We start from the raw sequence: 25,322 nt of genomic DNA on the forward strand, positions 1-25,322 counted from the left end.
CTCACAACCCCCTTGGGAGGTAGGGCAGTGCTGTTATCCCCATTTTACTGAGTGGGAAACTGAGGCACGGATCGACTTGCTGTGGCTGCCTGGCTCACTTGTAAAATGGGGAAACGCCCTGTGATTGCGTTTTCCTTCTCTGCCTCCTGCAGGTGGCCCGCTCGGTTAAATTCCACGGCCATGGCTACCTGACGCTGTCTCTGAAGAATGTGCCCTCGTTGCAGGACTTCTACACAGGCTTCAGCTTCCGAACGAGCCAGAGCAACGGCCTGCTGTACTCCCACAGCACAGCGGTAGGACTGCAGTGCACTTCTGCTGCCCCCTTGCCCCCCATCACAGTGCGGCCTGTGCTTCACCTCGAAGGGGGCTGCACGTTTCTGAGCCCCGAGCTGCTTCTGTTTGAGGCTGTGGTTCGGCTGGCTCTTGCAAGCAGGGTTCATTGAGCAGGGCTGAGGAGGGGAGGGGGAGGCTCTTGTGACAACAAAGCCTTCGGCATCCTGCTCACCCCAAAAGCCCCACCCTCAGCCCCAATTGCTGCCTCACCGGAGAGGCGTGACTGTAACAGGAATCCCAGCAGGGAGCAGGTGAGCTCTTGCATGAGTTCAAAGGTCTTTGGCTCGTAGTAACAGCTGAAGCAGGGAGTTCAGAATGGCGGATCATGTGAGCCGTATCTCCTGGGTGTACGGCAGGAGGTTTCTATTACTCTCTCAAAGAAAGGGAGGAGTTTGTTCCAGTGGTGAGTGAACAGTAAAGGGAAGGGGGCGGGGAAGGGTCTCTGTTTAGAAAAACAATGTTAGTAGATCCTCTCTTGCCCCTTCCCGGTGCATCTTTGGGAGCTGCAAAATCCTCTCCAGTCCCTTAGCATGGAAAGCTGGATTCTGGCACTTCTCCTGGAAATAGGCATGAGGAACCCTCACTTCCCATTCCGCCTGGGGCCACGTCTTCCTGACTTGCTGTGACATCACCCTGGTAACTCTGAGCCTGGCTGGGTGTCCTGGGAGGGAAGTCACGCCAGGAGGGCAAATGGCCGTTGGTTTCCTTGTAGTCGTTCGGCTATGCCCAGCTCTTGTGCGAGGGGTTATTTTTACCCTTTTCAGGAAGGGAGTTGTCAGGTGTCTCTGAAGAATGGCCGAGTAGCCGTGACAGTTCTGAAAACCGAACTCACCACAAAACATGCCTACGCGGATGATGCCAGCCACTACGTCGCCATCTATAGCGACGCCACGGGGTACGTTCCAGTCATCCGGTAGAGCAGCACTCTCGCCGCTGGTAGGCATTGCCTCGTCACAGGGGGCACCTGGGCCAAACGAATCACTAGCCATGCTCCCATTGCAGGGTTCGGCTTTACATAGATGACCAGCTCCAAGGGCCCAAGCAAGGGGCCCATCGCTACAGGAGGCATAGGCGCCAGGAGGAGCAGATGCTGTTTCAACTGGGCGGTTTGCCAGGGGCTGGCGCTCTTAGCAACCTGACGGGCTGCATCGGGAATGTCTTTGTGAAGCGGTGAGTGCGGTGTGCTGCCAGGGTTGGTTAATTTGCACCTTTGGTCCCTTCCCCTCCCAAATCAATCTGCTCATTTAGCCTTTCCCCCAGTCCGTCTGTAACCCTGGTTCCCCCTGCGCCTTCTTGATGTGCTGAGGTGCCTGACGCACCTGGCGTTTGCTCACCTGCTCTGGATGTGCCACCCCGGGGCTCCCCCACAGTAATGGATGGAGACCTGTTTCCTTTGTGCAATAGGAAGTTGGACCCGCAGATGGTTGTGGACCTGCAGCAGAACACAGAGAGCTTCAACGTGACCATGAGCTGCCCATGGGACCGGCAGCCGCAGCAGTTGAGAGCGTCTCTGAAGGAGGACAGGTGGAAACTAAAGGTGTTGGATTCTCTTCCCACTCTTCAGCTCCCATCTCCTAGCCGAGCTGTGGACTGGTGGCTTAAGGGTGCAGTCAGTTGATGGCTGGAAATGGGGCAGGGCCGGGGATAAGGAACCTCCCAACTCCTGCCTGCCATTGTAGTTGTGGTTGCTGTGGGTGAAACGTGACGCCGTACTCTGAGCTGACATTAACCGCCTGGGTGTGGACAGCAGAGGAGCTGCCTTGGAGCTGCACTCCCCGACCCATTCAGTCCATCTCCGCTCTTCCTTGCTCCTGGCTTTGTCCTCCAGCCCCGGGCACTGCACCCCCTGGCACTTGGGCTGCATGACGACTGGTGGGGCTCTGCCTTCCCAGGCCCCAGTGTGTCCCATGGTCACCCAACGAGGCACACTGGTGTGGGGGATACTTCCAACTGGTCTGGGACTGTGCCCTGCAGAGTCAGTGCCACTCCGGGATTGGTGATTCTGTGTTCCCCAGGGGGATGCTCCCCAGCTGTGAGTTGGGTGGCAGCAGTTTTAGGAAAGGGAGAGGGGGTAATTTGGGGTCTGCTATGAAGAGGCAGTAGAGAGACACTCAATGCACCTTTGGGCAAAACAGAAAAAAGCAAACCAGCTCTTCCCACTGTGAGCCCAGATAATCCTGAGCAGGGGTGACTTTGGCCTATATGGGCACTAGATACAATGGTGGCAGGCACAGGGTCGATGCATTGGTCTTGTGTGTGTTGGCAGACAGTGCCCAAGTCCTCCACAATGCAGCCATAGCTTTTCTTACCCAGACCCTTTCTTTTCCAAATTGTTCTCTTGTAGGTGCCAAGCAAGGCTGCATTGAAAGACCGCAGGCATTACCAGGACAGGACCTGCCAGTTACCCAGGCACCCCAAAGCTGCTAAAGGTGCCTTCCGGTTTGGAGGATCCTCCACGAGCCATGTGGAATTCGATGACATCCCAGAGTCCTTCCGCGAAAGGTGAGTGTGCTGTGTCTGCCCTGTCTCCGTACACCCAAACGCTGCTCTACCACCCGTTGCGGAGGAGCACGGGCTGGTGATGAAGACACCAGGCTAGGAGTCAGGAGTTCTGGGGGCTGGCCCTGGGTCTGCCATAGACTCCCTGAAGGGAATCAGTGGCAAGTCACTTTGGCCCAGATTGTTAAAGGTATTTAGGGGCCTAGGCACTTTTGAAAATGGCACTCGACAGTGGCACCCATCTGCATCTTTAGGCACCTAAATCCCTTTAATAATCAGGCCCTTAAACTCTCTGTGCCTCAGTTCTCTTGACAACAGGGATAATTCTTAACCCGCTCTGTGAGGTGTGTGAGGGTCGGGAAGCTCCTGGCAATCTCAGTTGGAAGGTGCTGTAGCAGGGGGCATGTTGGTGGTAAGCTCTCGTTGCAGAGGTGGGGTGGGGGGGACTGTGCCCCTGAACAGCCCCTCTTGTTCTGCAGGTCCCACTTCTCCATGGACGTCAGGCTGAACTCATCCAGTGGGCTGCTGTTCTACGTAGCCAGCAAACTGCAGGGCTCCTTCATGGCCCTCTTCGTCTCCAGTGGCCGCTTCGTGTTCCTGGCAGATCTCAATGGGAATAAACTGAGAATCCGGAGCAAAGACAAGTACCATGACGGCAGGTGGCACACAGTAAGCAGAGGGACAGCTGGGCTGGTACTTGGGAGGGCGAAATGCATGGCACGCAAAGCTCCCTTTTCTAGCCCTAAACTTTTCACTTGTTGCCCATTCTGCATCTTGGAGCAGTGCCACGGAGGGGCAGGAATTCCACCCACGATAGGGTGGCCAGCAGGGAACGTATTTGTGGCAGCTTCTTTTTCTTGCGTTGTTGAAGCTAATGTTCTTTTTCAGGTGGCAGCTGTTTTGAGGCTGCCCACGTGGTTCTAATCCCCACCCGTCTGGCAGAGGCATGGGGTGTCTGAAGAGAGCAAAGTGGGTGACGGGAGGGGTCATGTTTTCAAATAGACAGTCTCCCTTCCATCGCTGCGATTGGTAGCTATGGTCGTGCACCTCTGACGACCTGATGGGGATGCTAATCAGGCCCTTCGGAATCATGGACCCCCATCGATTCTGAGGCCAGAAGGGTTTCATTGCCTGACCATTACATCCTCCAGCATGTCGGCGCCTTCCCTCCCTTCCCAAATTTAGTCTGATTCTTCTCCCTTGCCAGAGCTGGGTTCTCCAGCTGGACCATGGGCTTAGTAAACCATGTGTATGGGTAGAAACAAGCGGTTATTGCTCTGGACCCAGCTTACCACGCAGTGTGTAACTCTTGCTTGTTGCAGGTCTTCTTCGGCAGAGATGGGAGCAGGGCTCAACTGGTCATCGATGGCCTGAGAGCTCAGAACGGCGTGGTGGCTACTGCTGGAGACTTTCTGGTTCAAAGCCCATTTTATGTGGGGGGAGCTCCTGCTGCGAAAGCCAAGGCTCACGTTCCAGTAAGGACTCCTGGACCCTGGTCACGCCATCCCAGCTCACTGCAGGAATAGTTTTTATACCGGGTGTCCTCCCTCGTCTGACAAGGGCAGGGGACCCCTGTTACACACCACTGCCTTCCCAGATGAGTCTGGCTGGCAGCCCTTGGAGTCTCTTGGCTTGTCTCGGCCTCCTCCCACTGCGACCGCATTGTGCAAAGTGGTAAAAGTTACCAGGCAAAAATTAAGTTAATGCAGCTGTGGGGAGAGTTGCCCAGATTCTCATTTGCACCCAGGCCCTGCTGCCCCGCTAGGGGCCAGACGGCGGGCACAGCACACACACCTGGAACCCCCAAACGAGCCCCTGTGCATCCAGATCTCCCACTGAGCCACCCGCACGCAGATTGCCCCACACCTGGATCCCCTCCACACTTGGATCCTGCTGGGCTGAGCCTGTCCACCCACACCCTAGTGCACCTGGTGCAGAGGGACAGGGCCTCAGGACCCCTTAGCTTAAGTCCCCTCTTCCCTGCCAGAATGGCATAAAGGGGCCTTAGTGCCAAGGAGTACCAGCCCAAGTGATGCTCAGGCATCCATGCTGTGCTGTTAGATTTGCCAGCTGCCTTCAGTGCCATGAATCACACACTACTGAGTTTCCTGGAGACGCTCTTAGGTGCTGATGGAGCTGTTCTCTGGTGGCTTTGTTCCCCGCTCCAAGAGGTTGCACAGGACAGTAGTGTGCTCTCTGTCCGCACGACTCAGTCTTACCACTGTTCCCTCCCCTCATTCCCCAGGCATAAGGGGCTCTTGGGAGGGCTGGGGCCTGACCAAAGCCAGGGCAGTCAGTAGAAGGGCTTCTCTGAGCATCACTGGGTGCTGGCTCCAGTCCTTAGCCAGGAGACCTGGGCTGTAGGGAATGGCCGACTGCTGTGATGGGGCGGGGGTCTCTGTCCAGCTGTGGGGTTGTTCCTTTGTCCTGTCAGGGAGCCTAGAGCTGCAGAAGAGGAGGCCGCAATAAAACTAATCCCAGGAGTGGCTGGTGGGTTGGAGGAGAAGCCAACATGCAAGGGCCACATGCGTTTCCCACCCATGCCCTGTGCCGACAGGTAACGGGCCAGGCCCGCGAGCGCTCGTCAATCCTGGCCCTCTCCCTCTCTCTCCAGGATACTTCTGTCCCCAGCTTTAGCGGCTGCCTGAAGAACTTGAAACTGGATGGGAAACCCCTGGACTCCCCCTCTCGCGTCTTTGGAGTGACGCCCTGCTACGAGGGGGCTCTGGAGAGTGGCATCTTCTTTGCTGCAGAGGGTGGATACATGACTTTAGGTATCAGACTAGCTGGCTCCCTGATCCCTTGAACCCTCCCTCCCCATGATATGGCCCGGATGGGTGCTTTCCCAAGCAGTTTGGCCCTTCACCTTGGGAGGCACCCATAGCCTCTTCTTCCAGAATGGCACTGGGCACTCCCCATCCCTGATGGCTCCCGTTTCCCCTTCCAGCCGACTATGTGGCGATGGGGCAGGACCTGGAGCTGAGACTGGATATCCGGCCCCGGAGTGCCTCTGCCTTGATTTTCCACATGGGCACACAGAGAAAGCACTACCTCACTCTGTACGCAGATGACACAAAGGTACGTCAGCAGGGCGTGGCTGGCTGGTGGTGAGTGCTGGGGGCTGGTTGGTGCAGAGTCCCAAGGGCTACAGATGTTCAGAGTGGCCCTTTGGTGCAGGGGGTGAGCCTAGACGCAGCTGATGGAAATCCTGCCTGACCGGCCAGTTCCTCCTGCCCATTTCTAGCTCAGATCCTCTGGTGCTGCCTGGAGGAGGCAGCCCGTTTGGCGCTGTCAGCGCACACGTGGAACGAGGGCTGGCTGATCACACCGCGGGGCCTTAAAACCTGAGCAGTTGATGCATTCCTCCCTTTGCCTGCCCCCGGCTGCGTCCCACTGCCCTCCTGACTGGGAAGCTTCTTGAGCAGGTCTCTTGTTGCTCTCATATCTCAGAAGAGATGTCCTGGGGCTCGTCTTCGGAAAAGCTTGTCCCCAGGAGGGCTCCTTAGCTGGGGTAAGGAATAAAATCAGCACTTAGCCTTATCCCAGGGAGAGGGAGCCAGAGGGGAGATGTTCCAGTCACATTACTTAATGTCCTTCTGGAAGGTGCTCAGATACCACGGGGATGGGCCCTTCCCCCATCCCTCACATTCCACCGTTAAGCCCAAAACCGTCTAAACTTGGCTCTGTTGTTTCATTAGGTCACAGTGAAAGCAAACACTGGGGCTGGGGAGTTTTCCACGTCGGTGGCCCGTCCATCACTCTGTGATGGCCAGTGGCACAGCATAGCAGGTGAGATGGCAACCAGTAATCAGCCACTATTACTGTTGGGAGGGATTTTGCATCCCACGGGGCCGTAGGAATCTCGGATTTCCCTCTGCTGCTCTCCTGCAGGGTTGACTGCGGTCAAGGCTGCAGGCGCAGCTGGAAAGAGCTGTGTTCAAAACTTGCTACTGCTCCCTGTATTAAGAAATCGGTGGCTTTTTTAAGGCCTCTGACAACCGTTTCCGCTTCGCTAGTGCCCTTTATCTGAGGATCTCAAAGCCCTGTACAAACAGTAATTAAGGCTGTCACTGGGAGGGAGGGATTAATTATTTGATATTATTAGCTCCATTTAACAGGTGAGGAAATAATGAGTTGCAGCAAATTCAGTGCTTTGCACCGTACACATTAATAACAGACTTGCATAGAAGAGAAGCAGGTGTCCGGATTCCCAGCTCCCTGCTCTAACCACTAGCTACACTGCCTGCCTTAGCAGTTAGCACTTCTAAACCCTCCCTTTTGTTATGGGGAGTTGCATGTAAACTGAGTCTCCGAATGCCGCAGTGAGACTCCATGGCCGGGGTTTTCAGAGGGGCTCAGAACTGGGGCCAGGTTTCCAGGGATCTCTGCTCCTCTTTAGCACTGTTCTGAGTGGTCAGAAGAGTTCAGCATGCCGGACGGCTACAAGGAGCTGAAAATCTGGCCCTGTGTCTTGGTAGCCAGGGAGTGAGGCCGTCCAGAGCCATGTTGGTTCTCAGCTGATGGCACTCTGTGCGCAGTCCTGGAGCCTCTTCTCGGTGCCTCTCCTCTGCCCGTCAGCACGCCAGAGCGGGAGATGAATGCTGCACGTCTCATGAGTCCCATTGCATTTTGAGCTAAGAACTGCTCTCTGGAGCCTCGGCTGTCTCCGGTAGATAGGCCACTCGCTCCGAAGGCAGTGTGCCTGCTGTCCGGGGGCAGCACTCTTCTCTACAGTGCTCTCGGTTCAGTCTCCCCACCTCTCCTGGCTGGCTCGAGTTGCAAGTAGAGCCGGTTGGAGCCTTTTTGGTGGAAATATGCTGCTTGGCTGGAGCCGGTGTGTTTTGCCGCCATGTATACATTTCAATGATATTTTTGATGGGAGGGGCTCGCCAGTCACTTCCACGGAGGGGCGCTGACCCTTTTGAGCCAAAATCAGACCTTGCAGCACAATTCGGTGTCGCAAAATCATTTGAAAAGTTTTGGTTTCGTTTGGAACAAAAGCACGTTTCAAACCCTGAAAGCTGCTGCGACACAGCAGTGCCGCCCTCTGGCCAGCTCTAATGGGGAGATCGCGCCGCTGACTTTGGTTTCTCTCTAAGTCATCAAAGGCAAAAACGTGATCCAGCTGGACGTGGACACAGATCGAAACTACACAGTGGGACCCAGCCAGACTCGCTCAGCGGATACCAAAGAGACGCTCCATCTCGGGGGCGTGCCAGGTGAGTCAGAGGAGCATGGGAGAGCCGGCGGTGAGTCACTGGGGCTATAGAGTTCCTGCTGTCAGATCTTGGTCCTGAATTTCTCAATGCCCAGGGGCACGTACTCTGTTCCCGCCGTCACAACGGGGCTGGTTGCTCCCCTACTGCGGTGCACTTAGTTTGAGTTTGTCTGTTAGGCAATCTCCCAGCCAAGTGTCTGGTCCTCATATAGCACTTGGCTGGGAGCTGCTAACCCCTCAAGCGCTCAGCTTGGGAGGAGGTAGGTATGTCTAGCTGTCCCCTCCCCGTGTTTAAGGCTGCAGGGGTGTATTCGGAGCCCCCATTCTTGGTATTTTGTGGGATTGAAGATTGTTACCCGTAATGCTCCCAACAGCCTCACGATGAGAGCATGGGGCTTGCTTGGCCCCCAGCTGCTTTGGTTTACTCCAGAGGGAATTCTGCACGAAAAAATTAAAAATTATGTGGACAATATTTTAAAATTCTGCAAATTTTATTGGTCAATAAATAAATGTGGCTCCAGCATGGCAGTGGGGAGTACAGGCCACTGGCTGCATTGAGGTGGGAGATCACCCTGAAGACCCCACCTCCCTCAGGACAGAGACTCGGCAGTGAGGCTGCACCTGACCCTGACACAGAATAAGGGCTGAGCCTGCCCCAGAAACACCCTGGGGCCCTGTCCCTCTGCGCCAGGTGGGCAGGCCCAGCCCAGCAGGATCCAAGTGTGGAAGGGGTTAGTGTGGAGGGGATCCAGGTGTGGGGCAATCTGGGTGTGGGTGGCTCAGTGGGAGATCTGGATGCACAGGGGCTCATTTGGTGGTTCCAGGTGCAGGGGCAAGGGGACCCTGCAAGGGATGCAGGTGAAGGTGGTTGGGGCTCGGAGGAGCTTAGTGGGGGGGGGGGGGGGGGGGGGGAGGTCCAGGTGCTGGGGAAGTGGGGCTTGGTGGGGTGGGGGTCCAGGTGCAGCTGGGTGGGGGTCTGGGTGTGGGGGGCTTGTCACAGGGGTCTAGGTGTAGGGGGGTAGGGCTTGTCAGGGTGTGGGTTTGATGGGCCTGCTTAACGGGGGAGCCCCAGCTGCTGCCGAGGGGATCCCGCATGTCGGGCTCCTGCTTTGCCACGTGATTCCCCTATCCCCTTTTCTTCTCCATCCCCCTCCCCTCACTCTCACATTCCCCTTCCCTATTCCACCCCCACTGCCTCTTCCCCCCCCCCCCCCCCCCTCAGTTCCCCCACACACCCTTTACCTAGCCTCACTCCTGGCACTCACTGTTTCACAGAATAGCAAACGGGAAGTCTCCCAGCACACAGAAGGGGAGGACAACTGGCACTAGGACCCAGAAGGCGGCATTCGGCTGCCTCACTGGGAGCCAGAGACACAGCCTCCTTCAGCTGGACAGCTCTGCGCTTGCAGAGTGAGGGGGAGCAGTGGCATGTAACCCCGTGTGTGCCCCCCAAGGCCTTGCCTCTCTTTGGAGCGGGGCAATCCCCCCAAAACCTGTGCCCATGTTCACCCCTCCCTCCGCTGTCCATCCCCCTTCACCCCACCCGGCTTCCCTTTGCTTCGCTGCCGTCTTCTGCGGGGAAACACAGGAAATCTGCGGGGGGCTGTTTTCTGCGGGCACACAGTCCCGCAGAATCCCCCCAGGAGCATTTGGTTGCAATTAGGCACTGCTCTTGTTGCTGAGAACTTCCTGGGAGGGGACTTTCTGTTGGAGTCTGGGGAATAGCCCCTCTTGACAGCTGTGGTTAATTGGACCCAATTCATTTTAGGCTCCATCCCAATAGAAGCCAGTTAGACTGTGCCAGCAGCCTCTGGCAGTGAAGGTTTACTTTAGGGAAGAGGTGGGGCAGCACAGCTTCCCCCTCACCTTCAGGGTCCTGCCTCAGGTGACACGGGCGTGCATTGGTCCAGCCCATCCTCTGAATAGACTCTACCCTTCAGGACTTCTACAAAGTCCCTTTCCAGGCCCACAACCTGCACAGAAGCAGGGCGATGCCACTCACATCAGCAGGCACAAATCTGGGCCCGGACGCTTGTTACTTCTTTCATCTTGCTGTGGGGTTGGTTTGCTTTAAGTTCTTTGCTGGCCAAGGTTTGTGTTCAGGCTTAACTGGGCCTGCGTCCCACAGCTCCTGCCCCCTTTCTGCATTGCATTGCAACTAGGAGAAGCTGATCATGAAGACCCACTCTCTCTTCCTCCCCACTGCCACCCCAGAGAGAGCAAAATATGCCTCCCCCCATTACAGAGCCAAACCAGGCTCGCTCGTTGGCATCTCATCTCAGAGGAGATACCAGCCACTTCTGTGTGTTGAGCCAGGAGCGAGTCTGTTTCAAGTTGCCACTTGCCAGTGACTGAGCCTAGAGCCCTTCCCTCCTCTTGGTGACGGCGCTTCCCTTGCTAACCAGCCCCTTTGTGCCTCTCTGCAGGAACTGCCATGCTGGGGGCTGTTTCGCCGTCCCTGCTGACTCCTCTTCCCCATTACGTCGGCTGCGTAAGGAATCTGGTGATAAACCGGAACCCCGTGGACCTGCCACAAGCTGGGACTGTCGGGGGCTCAGTTGGCCTTACGGGTTGCCCCGTGATTTAAAGAGCGTAAAGCCTGAAGTATGAAAAGCTGCACTACCCACCAGGTGCCTTGCTGGGATTAGACACTGAGCCTGCGCTCTCTTGTAGCCTTGACTAACAGCTGCTAGAGACACATGAGCTCCAGCAACTACGGGGAAGCCATGGAGGTCCAAACCCAGAGAGGGGCCAAGCCTGCAGCTCCCCACTCTCCCTGTTGTCATCTTTTTATCTTCGATTGGTTTTGATTATTTGTGCCTCTAAGGATGCAGCCCTCCGTAAACCCCATCTCCAGCACGTAAGTGTTAGAGACAAACCCCTGTTGTCTGTGAACCATGGCTCTTGCTGCTTAGAACAGCAGTGTAGAAGGAGAATGAGTGCAAACCCCCACCTCTGTTCATGTCACCTGACGCTTACGGGGCTTCCCTGCTGTGGGGGTGGGTTGGAGAGTTTAAGTTACAAACTCTGTCAGAGGAATAAGAACAGCCTTTCCTAAACCTGGCTCTCAGCATAGTAGTTGGGCATGCTGTTACTACTGTCTCTTTGCTGGAGTAAGGCCATTGGGATATGCTTCAAGAAAACACCCCTGAGAACTGGAAGTACACCAGTGTGTGTTGCCAACTTCAAACAGATAATGAACAATACAAAGATTTCTTTAGAGATAAGTATGAACAAGCTAAAGCTGACACGTGTTCAACCCATAGTCACAGAGCATTATAAAACTCCTGGATCAAAGGCAAAACAGTCTTCTCATTCAAGGAAGAGAATCTTATGGTGTCCCAAAGTTTAAGAAGAGAATCAAGATTTGTATGCACACAGCCAGGGGAGGAGGAAATAGTGAGCTACTTCCACCCTCTCTGGCTCTGGACGTGATCCTGCAAAGTACTGATCACTATCAAATCCCTTTGCCTTCAGTTGGCGTGGAGGGCACACAGCACCTTGCAGGATCAAGTCTTCTGTGTGCAACTCTGAAAACTCCTCACTTGCCCCCAACCAAACCCTATCCTGCTCCTCTTCATCTGCTCCCTTGTGAGGGATCAGTAGCAGTGCAGCCCCTGTGGTCTTCACAGGATCCAGAGGGTAAGCCTAACATGAACATATGGGGATCTAAGGGGGTTTAAGGCCTTGTAGTGCTAAGATTGCGCCTGGGCATACCATCAGAAGAGACAAAATAAATACATTTTCGGTACTCCCCCTGTTTTCCTACAGAGTTCAACAATTCCTGGGTTTGCTTTGGATTGACTTGTTTGAATCTAATTGCTTGACATTCTACAACTAAGTTAGGAATTCTGCTTAGGGATTGGTTCATCTTTGCAAGTACAAGCTGTCTCTCTACATTTGTGAATAACACTGCCAAAATACCTACATGATAAAGCAATTGTCCTTTAAGGTGAGATTGGGGGGGTCAGTCCCCCTGTGCCATAATTAATTAGCCCTACCCTGTCAAGCTGGGAAGCAGCTAAGGGGTGAGCTGATGCTTTAATGCACGCTTGTGCCTTTTAGAAGAACAGAGAGAACTCAGTCTGAGGAAGGAGCAGCCATGTAGAAAGACAGACTGGGGTGGAAGGGAGCAGCGGATAGGCTTTGGCCATGCAGCTGAGGGCTCTGCTATGATTTGGCTGGTACCAAACACACATTCAGCCTCACTGCGTTTCCTACCAAACAGATCCTGCAGAGCTTGACAGCTGAGGACCTTACAAAAAGGTACATGAGTAATTGTGATGCTAGCTTGTTTTACAGTGAATTAAATACTTGAGCAGACAATAGAAGCTATAAGACATTTTTCTGAGCCTAAGAGACAGAAAGGCCTGAAGCTATCAACCACTGCCTGACCAATGAATGCTTCTTACAGTTAGAGGCTGTTGGTGGGTTGTTCTGAATCATGTGGATTGGCCAAGTGAAAACACAACTGTGAGCCCTTCCAAGGTTAACAAGTCTATCTAAAAAGTCCCAGCAAACAAAAGGTTATGAAAGATGGGGTGTTCATGCCCATTCCACAACACCTCTTCCTGCCCCTCTAGGCATTAGCCAGCAAGGAGGAGCTCAGAGGGAGCTAGAGCCTGCCCAACAGATACCACTGAGGGAAAAAAAAATCTCTGGCCACAACTTGTGCATGCACCTAATGTGGAATGGATGTGAGCAAACACTTGAAGAAAACTTCTGACTCTGAACCACTTTAAATGCCCCTTCTCCAAACATGCTTCATCGTGCCTGAACGGGACTGAGAACAGAGGCCAGGCAGAACACGTTACAGAAAGGTTAGTGCTTGCTCATGTCCATTCCCTTACAGGGCACACACACCTTGAGCTGCCCTGGCTTTAAGCCTTTCAGCTGGAGATGAGACAGTACAATCTCTCCCCCTGAGAGATGCACATTGCCTCTATAGCAAAACATCTCTGTGCGTTTAGCTTGCTGCAGCGTTCTCAGTGCTGCCTGGGATTTCAGGAGGAAAACCCACCTCACACTAGTTGAAAGGAAGATGTCAGGTTTGAGAATCTCTGATTTTGGGGAAGGAGGGAAGCCCCAGGGATATGATATTCCTAGAAACTTTTAACCCTGTCCCCCAATGAAGACCTGTTGTATGACAACATTGTGTTTATTTCAGAAAAAAAGATTGGTCATAACCCTGCCAAGCTTTGCTGTATTTGTTACTTTGCCCTCTGACACTTCTCACCTGTGGCATCTTTATTTCTAACGTCCACTCTAGTGCAGCTTTCATTTAAGAACAAAACCATTTTTCCCCACTCCGCCTATAGTTCACTTATATACGTCATATATATTTGTGTGTATATATCTAGTCACATGGGGACAAAATCTTGTTTCTGAAATGGATTTATAACTTATATCTATGATTTTTTATGATGGGTAAATATTGTAAAATGGGCTTTTAACATGTCTTTATCTTTCAACAAATATGATTATGACCCATTTTTAAATTGTAGTATTAAAGATGGTCTTTGTAAATCACTGGTACATATTTTTGAGTCAAATAAAAGTTTGTTATCTACTGTGTTTGAAGAGGAAGGATGAGATTTAAGCAGCAGCTGGATTCTTTTGAAGGGATTAGTCAGCAGGTGAAACAATCCTGTTGGTCTCACTAACCTAGAAGTAGGTGACTGCTGTGCTGTGGCATTTGTGCGACACTTGGGATAGCAGTCCCCAACTTGGACCCTGAATCAAGTTAGCTCCTAGGAAGATTCTTTAGGTGCTAAAATGGATCAGCAACCTTTGGCACACAGCCCATCAGTGAAATCCACTGGCTGGCTGGGATGGTTTATTTACCTGTAGTGGCCACAGGTTTGCCCAATTGCAGCTGCTGCCAAATATCCCACAGCTATTTGACATCTTTGTTTTCTTCTAGGTCATTGATAAACTATCAATCCCCCCATTTTTGTGTAATCTACAATGAAGAGAACAAGTTACCAAGCAATCCAGTTGCTCTGAATCAGTAACAGGTACAAAGAATATAGGCCACACTGAGACACTCTCTCCTAGGAAGCAGTCATCCTGAGAAACAGGTGGTGGGGCATGGTGGATAAACATAGGCTCCCCACTGTGCTGCTGGGATGCAGAAACAGGAAATCTCAACTAGGAATACAGAGGTTATGTTACTTCTATATTTGGCAGAAATATGAGCACCAGAACTGAGCACAGTACTTGAAGGATGTAAATAAATAATTCTCCTAGCTCTTCTCACAACCCTCCCCAATTTAAGGATTAAAGTAATTGCTGAATAGGCTCAAGGAGCTCACTCTATTTAGCTTAATTAAGCAAAGATTAAGGGGTGATTTCAAGTACTTACATGGGGAACAAATATTTCATAATGGGCTCTTCAGCCTAGCAGAGAAGGGTATAACATGGAGCTAGACAAATTCAGGCTTGTAAGTTGAATGGTAATTTACTACAGGGCATGATCTCTTTTTAATCGAGATTCGATTTTCTCCCCTAAAAGCTCTGCTCTAAGAATTTTGGGGATGTTCTCTGGCCTGTCCAATGCAAGCCATCAGACAAGATGATCACAATGCTCCCTTCAGGCCTGGGAATCAGAGAACCATGGCTCCTGCCAGGTGCTGTAATTTTGGACATACTTGCTGTAACCATGAGTTGTCTACTTAAAAAAAAAAAACATACAGGGGAATTTTTCAAAGGCAAACATGGGTATCATTTGGTGCCTTTGAAGATCCCCCCCAAGCCCTATTCCAATCCAAAAGATTAGATGAGCTCTTTGCTCTTAAGTGATACCCATTTACCACTGTCTTTGACTGAAGAGTCAAAAGCACATAGTCAGCTGACTCACTGGCAAATAGGCTAGCCTAATTACTTAAGGCTCTATGACTCCATGACCACAAAGTGATTTGGCAGATAAAAATCCTTTATTTGTAGATTTAGTGTAAGGATAATATGAAGTTAGCTAGTAATCCTACTGAAGTTGCTTAAATTAATGTCTAGGACTATTTGTAAGGGAGAGCAGATAATTTAATCTAAACTCATATCTTCCTCTTCATCTTTCTTTTCCTTTGATTCTCCCTCCTTTTGGTCTGACTTGACATTGTTCTGCATTGCTTTAGCAAATGCTTCTACATCTGAAAAGTAAAAGAACTGTATTAGTTAGGTTAGCTTTGCACCAAGAACATGATCATAAATTAGACTGAAGTTAAAATACAGGTCATTTAGCAGAGGAAACAGGGTTGAAAGTTTGAATAATGTTCCTAAACATACAAGCAGATTTTGACAAATCAGTGGAACTTTACTAAACTGATACCTTACATATACACACACTGGTCATAACAGATTTACCATACCAACATTTCCAGGCTTAGCAGAGTGGATAACAGTGCCTCTGACAGTGGGAGGACCTAAGAATTACTGATTTATTGCAGCCATGCCTTCAATTAAATATTCCCCCTAGGAAAACATTAGCAGCTGAGTGACTGCAACAGGAAAAATATTTTTAAGTCCCAACGGTCACTGCATGCTCTGCTGCATTTGGGTATTGTGCATAACTCCAGTACTCTCTCAGACTCTGGCCCCTAAATCAAGAAAGCAGCCTCAAAGCTACTTAGGCATCAATACTGTGCAATCTTAGATTAATAGAAACCTCAGGAGAGGTTGAGCAAACACAACATTTAGACTGTGTGTTGTGGAGAGGAGTTTAGTGATTTTATTTACTAAGTACATTTTTTCTAAAAGAGCCCAAAAGCTCTTAATCCCCTTGACTTTCAATGAGTTTAAGCACTTAAGTGATTTTTGAAAACATTACCCAGCATCTAGTCCTATAACAGATTCAGACACTGCAGTCAGTCAGTTACAGGGCAACAGTGATGTAAATCCATGCTCTTTTAAGAGAAAAAAGACAAAAAAAAACTTACCACCTTTATTTGCTGCATCTACTGCCTCAGCTGGTAAGCCAAACTGACTCATTAGTGGACCAAGTTGTCCTGAAGCTAAAGCAGCACTGAACATGCTCAATGCCTGTGAAACAGAGTCAACAACACCAAATAAAACTTGCTTTTTGTTTCTGCAATACTGTGTGGCCACTTTGAATAAATTACTCTTCACCTTGGTTTTGACATCGAATTCTATGTAATAGAATATGTTGACTGCATCTGATCTATTGGGAGAGCAGAACTCACTAAAATCAAAGTAACACCTGCTGTGCAGCAGGTTTTAAAGAGTCACTCCTCAGGCCCCTGGTTCACTGCACATCTCTCCTTAAGGCCTGGTCTGCATGCACACGGTGTTAATGTAAACCACAGACTGTATGCACTGACTCTTTTCAATCAATTTAAATTGTGCAAACTAAACTGCTCTAAATCTAAACTGGTGCAACTTTGTCTTCAGACATGCCCAACGAGGAAAAGTGCAGTAGGAAAATCTCTCTTTCTTGCCAACTTAAACTTCAAGTGACTGGACATCTGCTAGCTTTAAGGAGGTTGCCTACCAGCCCTCCTATGAAGGGAGGTCCTGAGATTCAGTCATGAATACTATCCTTTCTGAGAGACTTCATTACAAAGAGAAGGGGGAAGCCCAGATCAAGGAAGTGAGGGGTCTTTAGACCATATGTGGGACTAAGTCACTGCCATGGAAAAGTGAGCTCTTGGCATTTACTGAGTCCATCAATGGGGGAAAGCACAGAGACAAACAGACTTGGGGCACGTGTGTAGCTATTTTATACACAGAAAAAAATATGTCTAAAGAGAAATTTGATGCTAACACTTCCATAAAAAACCAACAGATGCCCAGTATTTGTTAGTTGCATGAAGCACAGTGAACTGAAGTAGTTTCTTAGGACTGGTCCACACTGAAAAGATAGGTCAACCAACCTGTGCTGCTCAGCGGTGTGAAAAATCCACACCCTTGAGTGCCACAATTAAACTGGACTAATCGCCCAGTGTAGACAGCGCTAGGTCGGTGGAAGAATGTGTTGTCAAATTGTGACATCTACCTGCTGAAACTGGGGAGATGTCAGAGTGTTCTGAATCTCTTCTGCTGTCTGCGGCAGTGATTCCCCAGATGGAAGATAAGGCAGCAACCGCTCTTGAACTTCAGCATTTGCCAGAATGGGAGCCATGATCTCAGGAGTCAGCACACTGGCCAAGTCAACTAGGATAGAACAAAGCTTTGTTAGACTGAACACAAAGCAAACTGGTTTACTTTAACTAGAGCCACTGGTGGTTGGAGTGAATACTGAGATGTGATACCACTGATTTCAGGGCACTCTTTGGGGCAGTCACAAGTACATCATTTATCTAAGTAGGTTAGGGCTCTAACAGAAAGGCTTCCAAACAGATTTAAAATTATACAGGTCAGTAAAATAGCTTTAAGGCACATCTGGTATCTAACAGCTGTCTGGTCAGAGTACTGTTACCTTGCTGTCCTCCTGCTCCAGCTGGCACATTCATAGTAGCTAAAATGTTCTGAAGGTCACTCAGCTGAATGGGTTGAGTTGGGCTTGTTGCTGTGCTGGTTCCATTGCCTGAACTCGGTGCAGGGCTGGGACTAGTTGCAGATGCAGATGCAGCCGCAGGAGCGGACGGGGCTGGTGTTACACGTGTGGAGGAAGTAGTGGAAGATGGGGTTACAGCAGCTGATTGGCTGCGAGAACTAGAAGTGTAATAAATATAATTAACTCACTGCAGAAGCAGTTACTTTGCACTTTTATAAGCAGCTTTCAACCAACTTTGGCACCCCTGTGAGCATATATTACCCCCATTTTAAGAGGCAAGGAAGAGTCCTGATTCCTACCGTTCTGTTCTATTCACTAGACCAGTGGCTTTCAAACCGCAGGTCATGACCCAGGACTGGGTTGCAGCAGCTCTGGTCAGCACCACCGACCAGGCCATTAGAAGAGCCGGGCAGCACAGCCGACGGGAAAGGCAGGCTAGTCCGCCCCGGAAGCGGTGGCCAGCAGCAGGTCCATCTCCTACGTGGTGGTGGGGGAGGCCTGCACCAACCACAGGCTCCACACTCCCAAGCGGGGGCGGGGCGGGGGGTGCCTGTGGGCAAGAGCCACGCCGAGGCACTTGCATGCCTCCACCTAGGAGCCGGACCTGCTGCTGGCTGTTTCCAGGGCGCAGTGCAGTCCGCAGTGCCAGGACAGGCAGGAAGCCCGCCTTAGCAGCACCTCTGTGCCGCTGACCGGGAGCTGCCTGAGGTAAGCCTGCGCCTCAACCCCACGCCCCAATCCACTGCCCCAGCCCTGAGCCCCACCCCAAATCTGGAGCCCCCTCCCTGTACCCCAAATCCCTCGTCCCTGGCTCCACCCCAGAGCCTGCACCCCCAACCAAGAGCCCTGACCGCTTCCTGCGCCCACCCCCCTGCCCCAGCCCAGAGCCCCCTCCCACACCCTGAACCCCTCATTCCCAGCCCCATCCCGCAGCCCTCACCCCTGAGTCCCTCCCATACCCCAAAGCCCTCATCCCTACCTCCGTTAGGTCACAGGCATCAATAATTTTCTTCAACTGGGTCACAGGAAAAAAAAGTTTGAAAACCACAGAACTAGACCCAGTTCCTCATAGTTCAATGGAACAATCACGCTAAGTGGGTGTATTTATATCTTACCTTGACGATGAGCTGCTGGTCGGGGGTCCCCCACTTCCCAGTAAGCTAGCCAGGCCAGGCCCTGTCAGTGCACCAAGCCCACCTTCCACAAATGATGGAAAGACATCTGTTTAGAAACTATTGTGTGTTCATTCCCTTTATAAAAGATATAGCTATTCAGGTTTGACTCAACTGCACTTACAGGCAGCATTCTTTTTGCTGTCTAGAAGAGAGGTCATTTTTACACCTGCAAGTTTTATTTCCTAAAATAATGGGGCGAGAAGAGGAGGTGGAAGAAAACAAGGCCATTCCTCTTTATGAAAATGCAGGTATTTTTCATTTTATAATTTTAAACCCCCATTAGAATAATTCCTGTCCAACAGATGCTTGTGCTTATTAAAAACTGCTCAACTCCTAGCTATATCAAAAGATGAAGTGGTGTTGGTTTGTATAATACAAACAAAAGCCCTTCACACAGCAAAACCCATTTTCTTGGATGAGAGGGTGTGTGTCCCCCGATAGCCCTGCATTCCCTTCAGTTTCAACTCTAGTGCAGGCATACAGCACTAGACAGACAGCTCTGTGGTCAAACGCTCTATAGGCAGAGCAAAAGCAAGTAGGATGGTCCACTACTTCCAGCAGAAAACACAGCAAGGCATTAATGCATGGCAAAAGGCCAAAAAAATGATGAGGTAACTGTCTTGTACACAAGAATTTACAATCAAAGAATCCTCCACCCTGTTCCTAGTCATAGCTTCTCTAAGCTGGCAGCAGGAACAAGCTACACAGACCTAGAGGATGGTTTAAGAACTTTCAGTGATTTCTCCTTGTGATTCTTCTCCTGACCCATGTGATAACCACTTGCTCCATTTAGTACATATTCCCCTTGCAGCTGCTTCTTATTCCAAGTCTAATTGCTGTATGCCTGTCCACATGACCATCTGCATTCTGTTGTGCAGTCTTTTGGAAACTAATTCTGCCCTCTTGAGTTTGCAGCTAGAGTAGCCCATCAGCCTGTGCACAATGGACTGAAACTACAGGGGGAGAACATAGGAGAGGAATGAGCAAGTAACCAGCTACTTGTTTCTCTGTTCTGTTCCCTCTTTTCTGCAGAGTTCCCCCATGTGGATCATGCCACATCCCCCAATAGCACATTACCTCCACTGCTCCCTGATCATTACCACTTCCACAAAGTAGGAGCAGGAGAGGTAAACTACAAGGCTAGTGTCACTTTTTACTATACTGCAGCAGTCCCTGCTGGGAAGCTCATATATGAGCAGCAGTAAAAGGACACACCCCTTCAGGATCTGAGACATGCCATCCAAGGTCTGTCACTCCTAGTACTTGCAAAGGCCCAAGACCAGTGCAGAGACAGCATGATCAGCACCCACAGAAGGAAGCGCCTTGTTTCACTGAGCAGTAAGTTAACTGGTATCCCAAGGCCAGGACACTAAGGGAATGTGCACCTTGAATAATCTGAAGATGCCCTATGGCTCAATAAAAAAAAAGCCAGTGAGATACATATCATTGTCAATTTTTTGAGGAGATGAAGAAATCTGGAATCTCAGAAATCAACTACTGCCCTCAGAAGAAAGGAGAATGCTCTCCTCCAACTCCCTCCTAAGAGGTTAGACAGGTCTTCCACCCATTAGCCATCCTCCTGCTCCTTCAATCCTGGAATATAGCTCAATGCAAAATTACCACCACTAAATTTGTGGAGGAAAACCTACACACAACCAACATATGCCAAGCTGAACTACCGATCACTCTGCTTGCTACATTCCTTTTTTCCAGTTAAGTTTCCCCATCTATTTATGGTTTTGTCTTTGAGAAAGGGAGTGCCTTCTCACATGAAGGAAATGTCACTCAAATCAATAAGAAAATAAATCAACGTAAGGTAAGTTTTAACCCAGAAGGAAACACACCATTGTGGCATAAAGATATGAAAGCATTTTACCAAGTCCTCCTAAGCCCGTTGGTCCGATCAGCTGCATGAGCTGGTTATGGCTCATATTTCCAAGAAGACTTTGCAAGCCACCCTCACCTAAAAAGAAAAACAAAACATTCTGAAAAACAACATTCACAGTTTTCATAACACTCTGGCTCAAGCAGCAGGAGATGAATTGACATATGTTGCAAGGAAAAACTGTTTCAAGTGTTTTTTGGGGGTTTTTTTGGCATCTTAAAATAGTAAAGTAGCTTAGCTTTAGAAAAAGGGAGGACACCAGAAAACCTAACAGATACAACAAAGAGGAGTTTCTTCTCAGACTCATTTTTTAGCCTGCTCCTTCCTATTATAGCAACACAATTTATTTTGTTAAGAGTCTACACTTCTAGTATAATCCTTCTCCCCAGGTCACTCTCCAAAATAAGCAGGGATCTGGTTCCTAGAAAACTGCAAAGTATGTATAAAAAAACCTCTCAAACTGAGAAGGAGTAGAGAATAGACTATACCTCCTAATGCTGAGAGCTCATGGCCGCCACTTCCACTCCCACCCAAAGCACCAGGTATTGGAGGATTGTTGAGATACTCATTCACTTTACGACAGTGCTCCTCATCTTTATCAGTCTTCGGTTCCTGTAAGAGAGTTGTTCTTAAGCCTCCAAGCATCTTCAAAACAGATTAGAAGTTGGATAATTCTTTAAAGTGTAGACCCCCGTCCATCCCCTCCTTGATTATTCCTCGCACACGTCTTGAAACAATGGAGTTCTAAATGTTATCATTTACTTGTCACAAACCTGCATCCAGAAGAAAAGTCGCTTTGATCCTGCCTTGAACTTCAGCACATACACACGACCAGTAGTACACTGAGGTACCCTCTTAAATTCACAGTCATCAGGAAAGATAATCAAGTCCTGGAAAAAAAAGAGAGGGGGATAAAAAAAATATTAAGAAACACTTGGATACTTCTTTGATTACTCCTCACAAAAACAACTCTCTATGCCTGCTTCCATGTTGCCCCTTACACCAGGCATGTACTTCCAAAGCCTATTTGTAAAGACACCACCCGTCTTATTCAAATCTCTTCTTAAAAACTCTTTCACTGTGGTTCACAATGCAGAGTACAAAAGAGCCATTACAAAAATTCTTAAGATTGAAATAATGAAGTTATACTCACATCTTCAACATTTCCAGAAGTCCTGTCCTTCCAACAAAAGTGAATGAGGGAATCATCAGTTTGCTGGATGTAAACAAGGCCTTTTCGTTTATCTGGAGTTACAGTACTGCCTTTCAGAGACATCTTTCCTGCCCGAAATTCCACCAAATATTTGCTGGATGAGCCACGGGAGCCTGGCACCAGGCTTGGAAACAACGCACCTGAAGACATCCTGAAAAGAGACAATGGACTAGAAAATATGACTATATAAATATCCCATTATTTCTCTCTTCTACAAGATCTCATTAGAACCCCAACGAAGAACTCCACAAGAAAAAGTTGTCCACTGTTTCTAGAATTTGCAATGCACTGCCGAAGAGCTGACGTGCTAACTAAGCCCTAGCAATTACATGGAGGGGGCGCTAACCTTCCCAACTCCATTACTCTCTTGGCACTGATCCATTAAGATACTCAAAATGAAAATGACTTCTTCCTGAAACTCATTCTTTGATCCTAAGAAGCATGATACAGGCCAGACCAATTCCGTATGCTTCAGAGTACTACTGTCATTGACCCTCTCTTTCAAATACTGACAACATGGCTTACAAGGTTGGCTTACAGGGAATTAAAATCAACAAAGGGGGTGGCTTTGCGAGAAACAGAATGGCCCCCTCAAGGATAGAATTCAAAACCTCAAGGATAGAACTCAAAACTGGGTTTAGCAGGCCGTTGATTTCACGAAGGGAGGGAGGAGAAAATGAATACAAAACATATCTGGTCTATTTCTTGTTTTGAGCCATTTCATCTATCTTTATACATCTTGCTGGCAGCAGACTGTGCAGTACGACAGCTAGCCATCGTCATCTCCTGGGTGCTCGGCAGAAGACGGTGCAGTGTGACCGCTGGACATCGTCTTCTGCTGGCTGCAGATTAAAAGACAGAGCACTGCCGGTAGGACTGAATCGCCATGAAACAAAACTTAAAAGGGAAATGACTTGGCTGAATCACTCCCATGTTTGCCCAGGCACCCCTGACCTCATCGAGGTCGGTTAAAAAAGCACCCTGGACTACGTCGATGACAGCTACCAGACATACTGCACTGTCTGCTGCCAAAAGGCAATAAACTGTTGCTGTGTAGCAATGCAGTACCGCATCTGCCAGCACCCAGGAGACATACTGTGATGGTTAGCTGAGCAGGCTCCATGCTTGCCGTAGTATGGCATCTGCACAGGTAACTCAAGAAAAAAGGCGCAAAATGATTGTCTGCTCTTGCTTTCACGGAGGGAAGGAGACAGGGAAGGGGGGCCTGACAATACGTACGCAGAACCACCCGCAACAATGTTTTAGCCCCATCAGGCACTGGGATTTCTACCCAGAATTCAAATGGGCGGTGGAGACTGCAGGAACTGTGGGATAGCTACCCACGGTGCAACGCTCCGGAAGTCGATGGTTGCCTCGGTACTGTGGACACACTCCGTCGACTACATGCACTTAGAGCGTTTGTGGGGGGACACACACAATCGACTGTATAAAAACGCTTTCTACAAAACCGACTTCTATAAATTCGACCTAATTTCATAGTCTAGACGCACCCATAGAGAAGTTAAAAGATAAGACTGTGATAAACCTTGTCACACTGGCAAGCAGATGACTTTGCATTTGCTTCTGAGAAGCAGGTGCCATTGTTTGAACCAGTCATTCCACTGCTTGTTCCAAGTTTAAGTGCTGTTAGCATTTGCACAGAACTTTACATCTTCAAAGTACTTCAAAAATTAATTCTCATATCATCCATGTAAACTAAGAAACCATCTTCATTCTACAGAGGCACATATAGACAAGAGTTCTGTCACTGCCCTCAGGTTGCATATCAAAGTAATCAGTAGAAGTAGAACTCCCTGTCACATGCACTGGACTGGGGTAGGCAACCTATGACACACGTGCCAGAGGCAGTGTGTGAGCGGATTTTCAGTGGCACTCACACTGCCTGGGTCCTGGCCACCGGTACAGGAGGCTCTGCATTTTAATTTAATTTTAAATGAAGCTTCTTGAACATTTTAAAAAAACCTTACTTACTTTATAATATATAACTAAACTATTGTTGTATGTAAACTTATAGAAAGAGACCTTCTAAAAACGTTAAAATGTATTACTGGCATGCAAAACCTTAAATTAGAGTGAACAAATGAAGACTCAGCACACCACTTCTGAAAGGTTGCCAACCCCAGCACTAGACCCAGCTGCCTGTTATATACACTGCATATGCATTCAGGAAATAGAGCAACGATGTTGAGCTATGTTTACTCAGGAGGCAGTGTCTATGTAGGACAGCTTTGGAAAGAAATTTTATGTAATTCACTCCACATGAACCATGTGACAGCATGCCTGAAGCCTGCCCAAGTCTCCAGACAGCCTGAAACAGCACCACCCAGGCATGAGGCACCCCCAATTCATCTCACATGCTAATGCTTGAACTGAATGATGAAAACTTAGGAAAGATAGCGTTAGCTAGTGGACAGAAGACTGGGCTGGGACTCAGGAGATCTGGCCCTATTTCCAGCTCCGCCACTGCGCTAGTAGGTGACCTTGGGCAAGTCCCTTCATCTCCCTGGTCCTCAGTTTCCCCACCTGTAAGACAGGAGTGATACTGACCTCCTTTGCAAGGCGCTTTCGCGGCTACTACGGAAGCGAGCCCGGTATTACCGGGAGTGCTACTTGACATAACTTAAGGGCGTGAGCTGCGCATCTAATTTGCGCCGATACGAAGTCAGGCGGCTGGACACGCAAATGGCACCGAGCGCCACCGCATCGGCCAGCGCGCGAAGCCCAGAGCGACGGCGACGAGGTCAGTGAGCGGCTGAGTCGCTCCCGAGGGGCCCCAGGCCTGCGCTCGCTGTGCGGCCCCCAGGCCGTCCCCGGGCTGGGCGGCCCGCAGCAGGCCGCGGGGCCTGACTCCCAGCTGGGGGCGGGAGCCGGCGGAGAGCACGCCAGGCCCAGCGGCGCCTCCCACGGAGCAGAGCGCTCCCGCCGCCCAGCGGCCCTTTCTCTCGGGGCCTGGCCTGGCCTGGCCTGGCCCTGGCCCCGGCCCCGGCCCCCCTGGCGCGGGGCCCATGCCCAGCCCCGAGTCCCCGCACTTACCTGCCGCCTTTCCTCAGTCACCTCACACACAACTCTTCCGGCTCCCTGTCCCCAGAGGAAACCCACCGGCCCCGCCCCTCTCCCCGCCAGCCATTGGGGCCGGCCTTCGCCGACGCGCCCCGACGGGCTCTTATGCCCTTTCCATTGGCCGGCTCGTATGTCACTCAACGCCAGCCGGACCGACATGCACCGCGCCGGCCTTGCAGGGTTCGGTTGAGAGCGAGCTCCCCCGCCCACTCCGGCTATTGTGCTGTGTCATAAAGGCCGAACCACCCACAAGCGATGGGGGGAGGCCTAAAGCGACCAACGGGACTGTGGAGCCGCTCATCTGTCCCTGCGGGTGGGGGCGGAATACATCAGCGCCCAATATGGAACTGACACTTGTGGCGCGGCCTATTCACCCGGTCCCTGGGGGGTTTGGGGACGCGGCCCCTAGT

General features: G+C 50.3%; 2 protein-coding genes across 5 annotated transcripts in view; one reads left to right on the top strand and one right to left on the bottom strand.

Annotated features, from left to right (window-relative positions):
• The window catches only part of LAMA5 (laminin subunit alpha 5), a 163,581-nt gene extending 149,957 nt beyond the window's left edge, over nucleotides 1–13,624 (top strand). For all 3 annotated transcript variants that reach the window (XM_075118705.1, XM_075118706.1, XM_075118707.1), the window contains exons 69-80: nucleotides 153–293; nucleotides 1,098–1,228; nucleotides 1,336–1,503; nucleotides 1,738–1,870; nucleotides 2,678–2,835; nucleotides 3,312–3,501; nucleotides 4,155–4,307; nucleotides 5,447–5,606; nucleotides 5,780–5,910; nucleotides 6,531–6,621; nucleotides 7,932–8,051; nucleotides 10,477–13,624. In XM_075118705.1, the coding sequence (XP_074974806.1) occupies nucleotides 153–293; nucleotides 1,098–1,228; nucleotides 1,336–1,503; nucleotides 1,738–1,870; nucleotides 2,678–2,835; nucleotides 3,312–3,501; nucleotides 4,155–4,307; nucleotides 5,447–5,606; nucleotides 5,780–5,910; nucleotides 6,531–6,621; nucleotides 7,932–8,051; nucleotides 10,477–10,637 (1,737 nt within the window). In that variant the 3' untranslated portion in view covers nucleotides 10,638–13,624. The remainder of the gene's footprint in view (nucleotides 1–152; nucleotides 294–1,097; nucleotides 1,229–1,335; nucleotides 1,504–1,737; nucleotides 1,871–2,677; nucleotides 2,836–3,311; nucleotides 3,502–4,154; nucleotides 4,308–5,446; nucleotides 5,607–5,779; nucleotides 5,911–6,530; nucleotides 6,622–7,931; nucleotides 8,052–10,476) is intronic.
• Nucleotides 13,625–14,966: 1,342 nt separating this feature from the next.
• ADRM1 (ADRM1 26S proteasome ubiquitin receptor) lies at nucleotides 14,967–24,992 on the bottom strand. 2 transcript variants are annotated; one of them, XM_075118714.1, is made up of 10 exons: nucleotides 24,886–24,992; nucleotides 21,772–21,982; nucleotides 21,392–21,508; nucleotides 21,107–21,230; nucleotides 20,610–20,696; nucleotides 18,674–18,755; nucleotides 17,481–17,716; nucleotides 17,058–17,215; nucleotides 15,982–16,084; nucleotides 14,967–15,195 (listed from the first exon to the last, which is right to left on the bottom strand). In XM_075118714.1, the coding sequence occupies exons 2-10, from the start codon at nucleotides 21,979–21,981 to the stop codon at nucleotides 15,089–15,091; spliced, it is 1,224 nt and encodes a 407-aa protein (XP_074974815.1). In that variant the 5' UTR covers nucleotide 21,982; nucleotides 24,886–24,992; the 3' UTR covers nucleotides 14,967–15,088. The 2 variants fall into 2 exon arrangements, with proteins under 2 accessions (XP_074974815.1, XP_074974816.1); XM_075118715.1 differs by lacking the exon at nucleotides 24,886–24,992 and adding an exon at nucleotides 24,400–24,607.
• Nucleotides 24,993–25,322: the final 330 nt, after the last annotated feature.

The sequence above is a fragment of the Caretta caretta genome, chromosome 13 (assembly GCF_965140235.1).
Source record: "Caretta caretta isolate rCarCar2 chromosome 13, rCarCar1.hap1, whole genome shotgun sequence".
Lineage (NCBI taxonomy): Eukaryota > Metazoa > Chordata > Testudines > Cheloniidae > Caretta > Caretta caretta.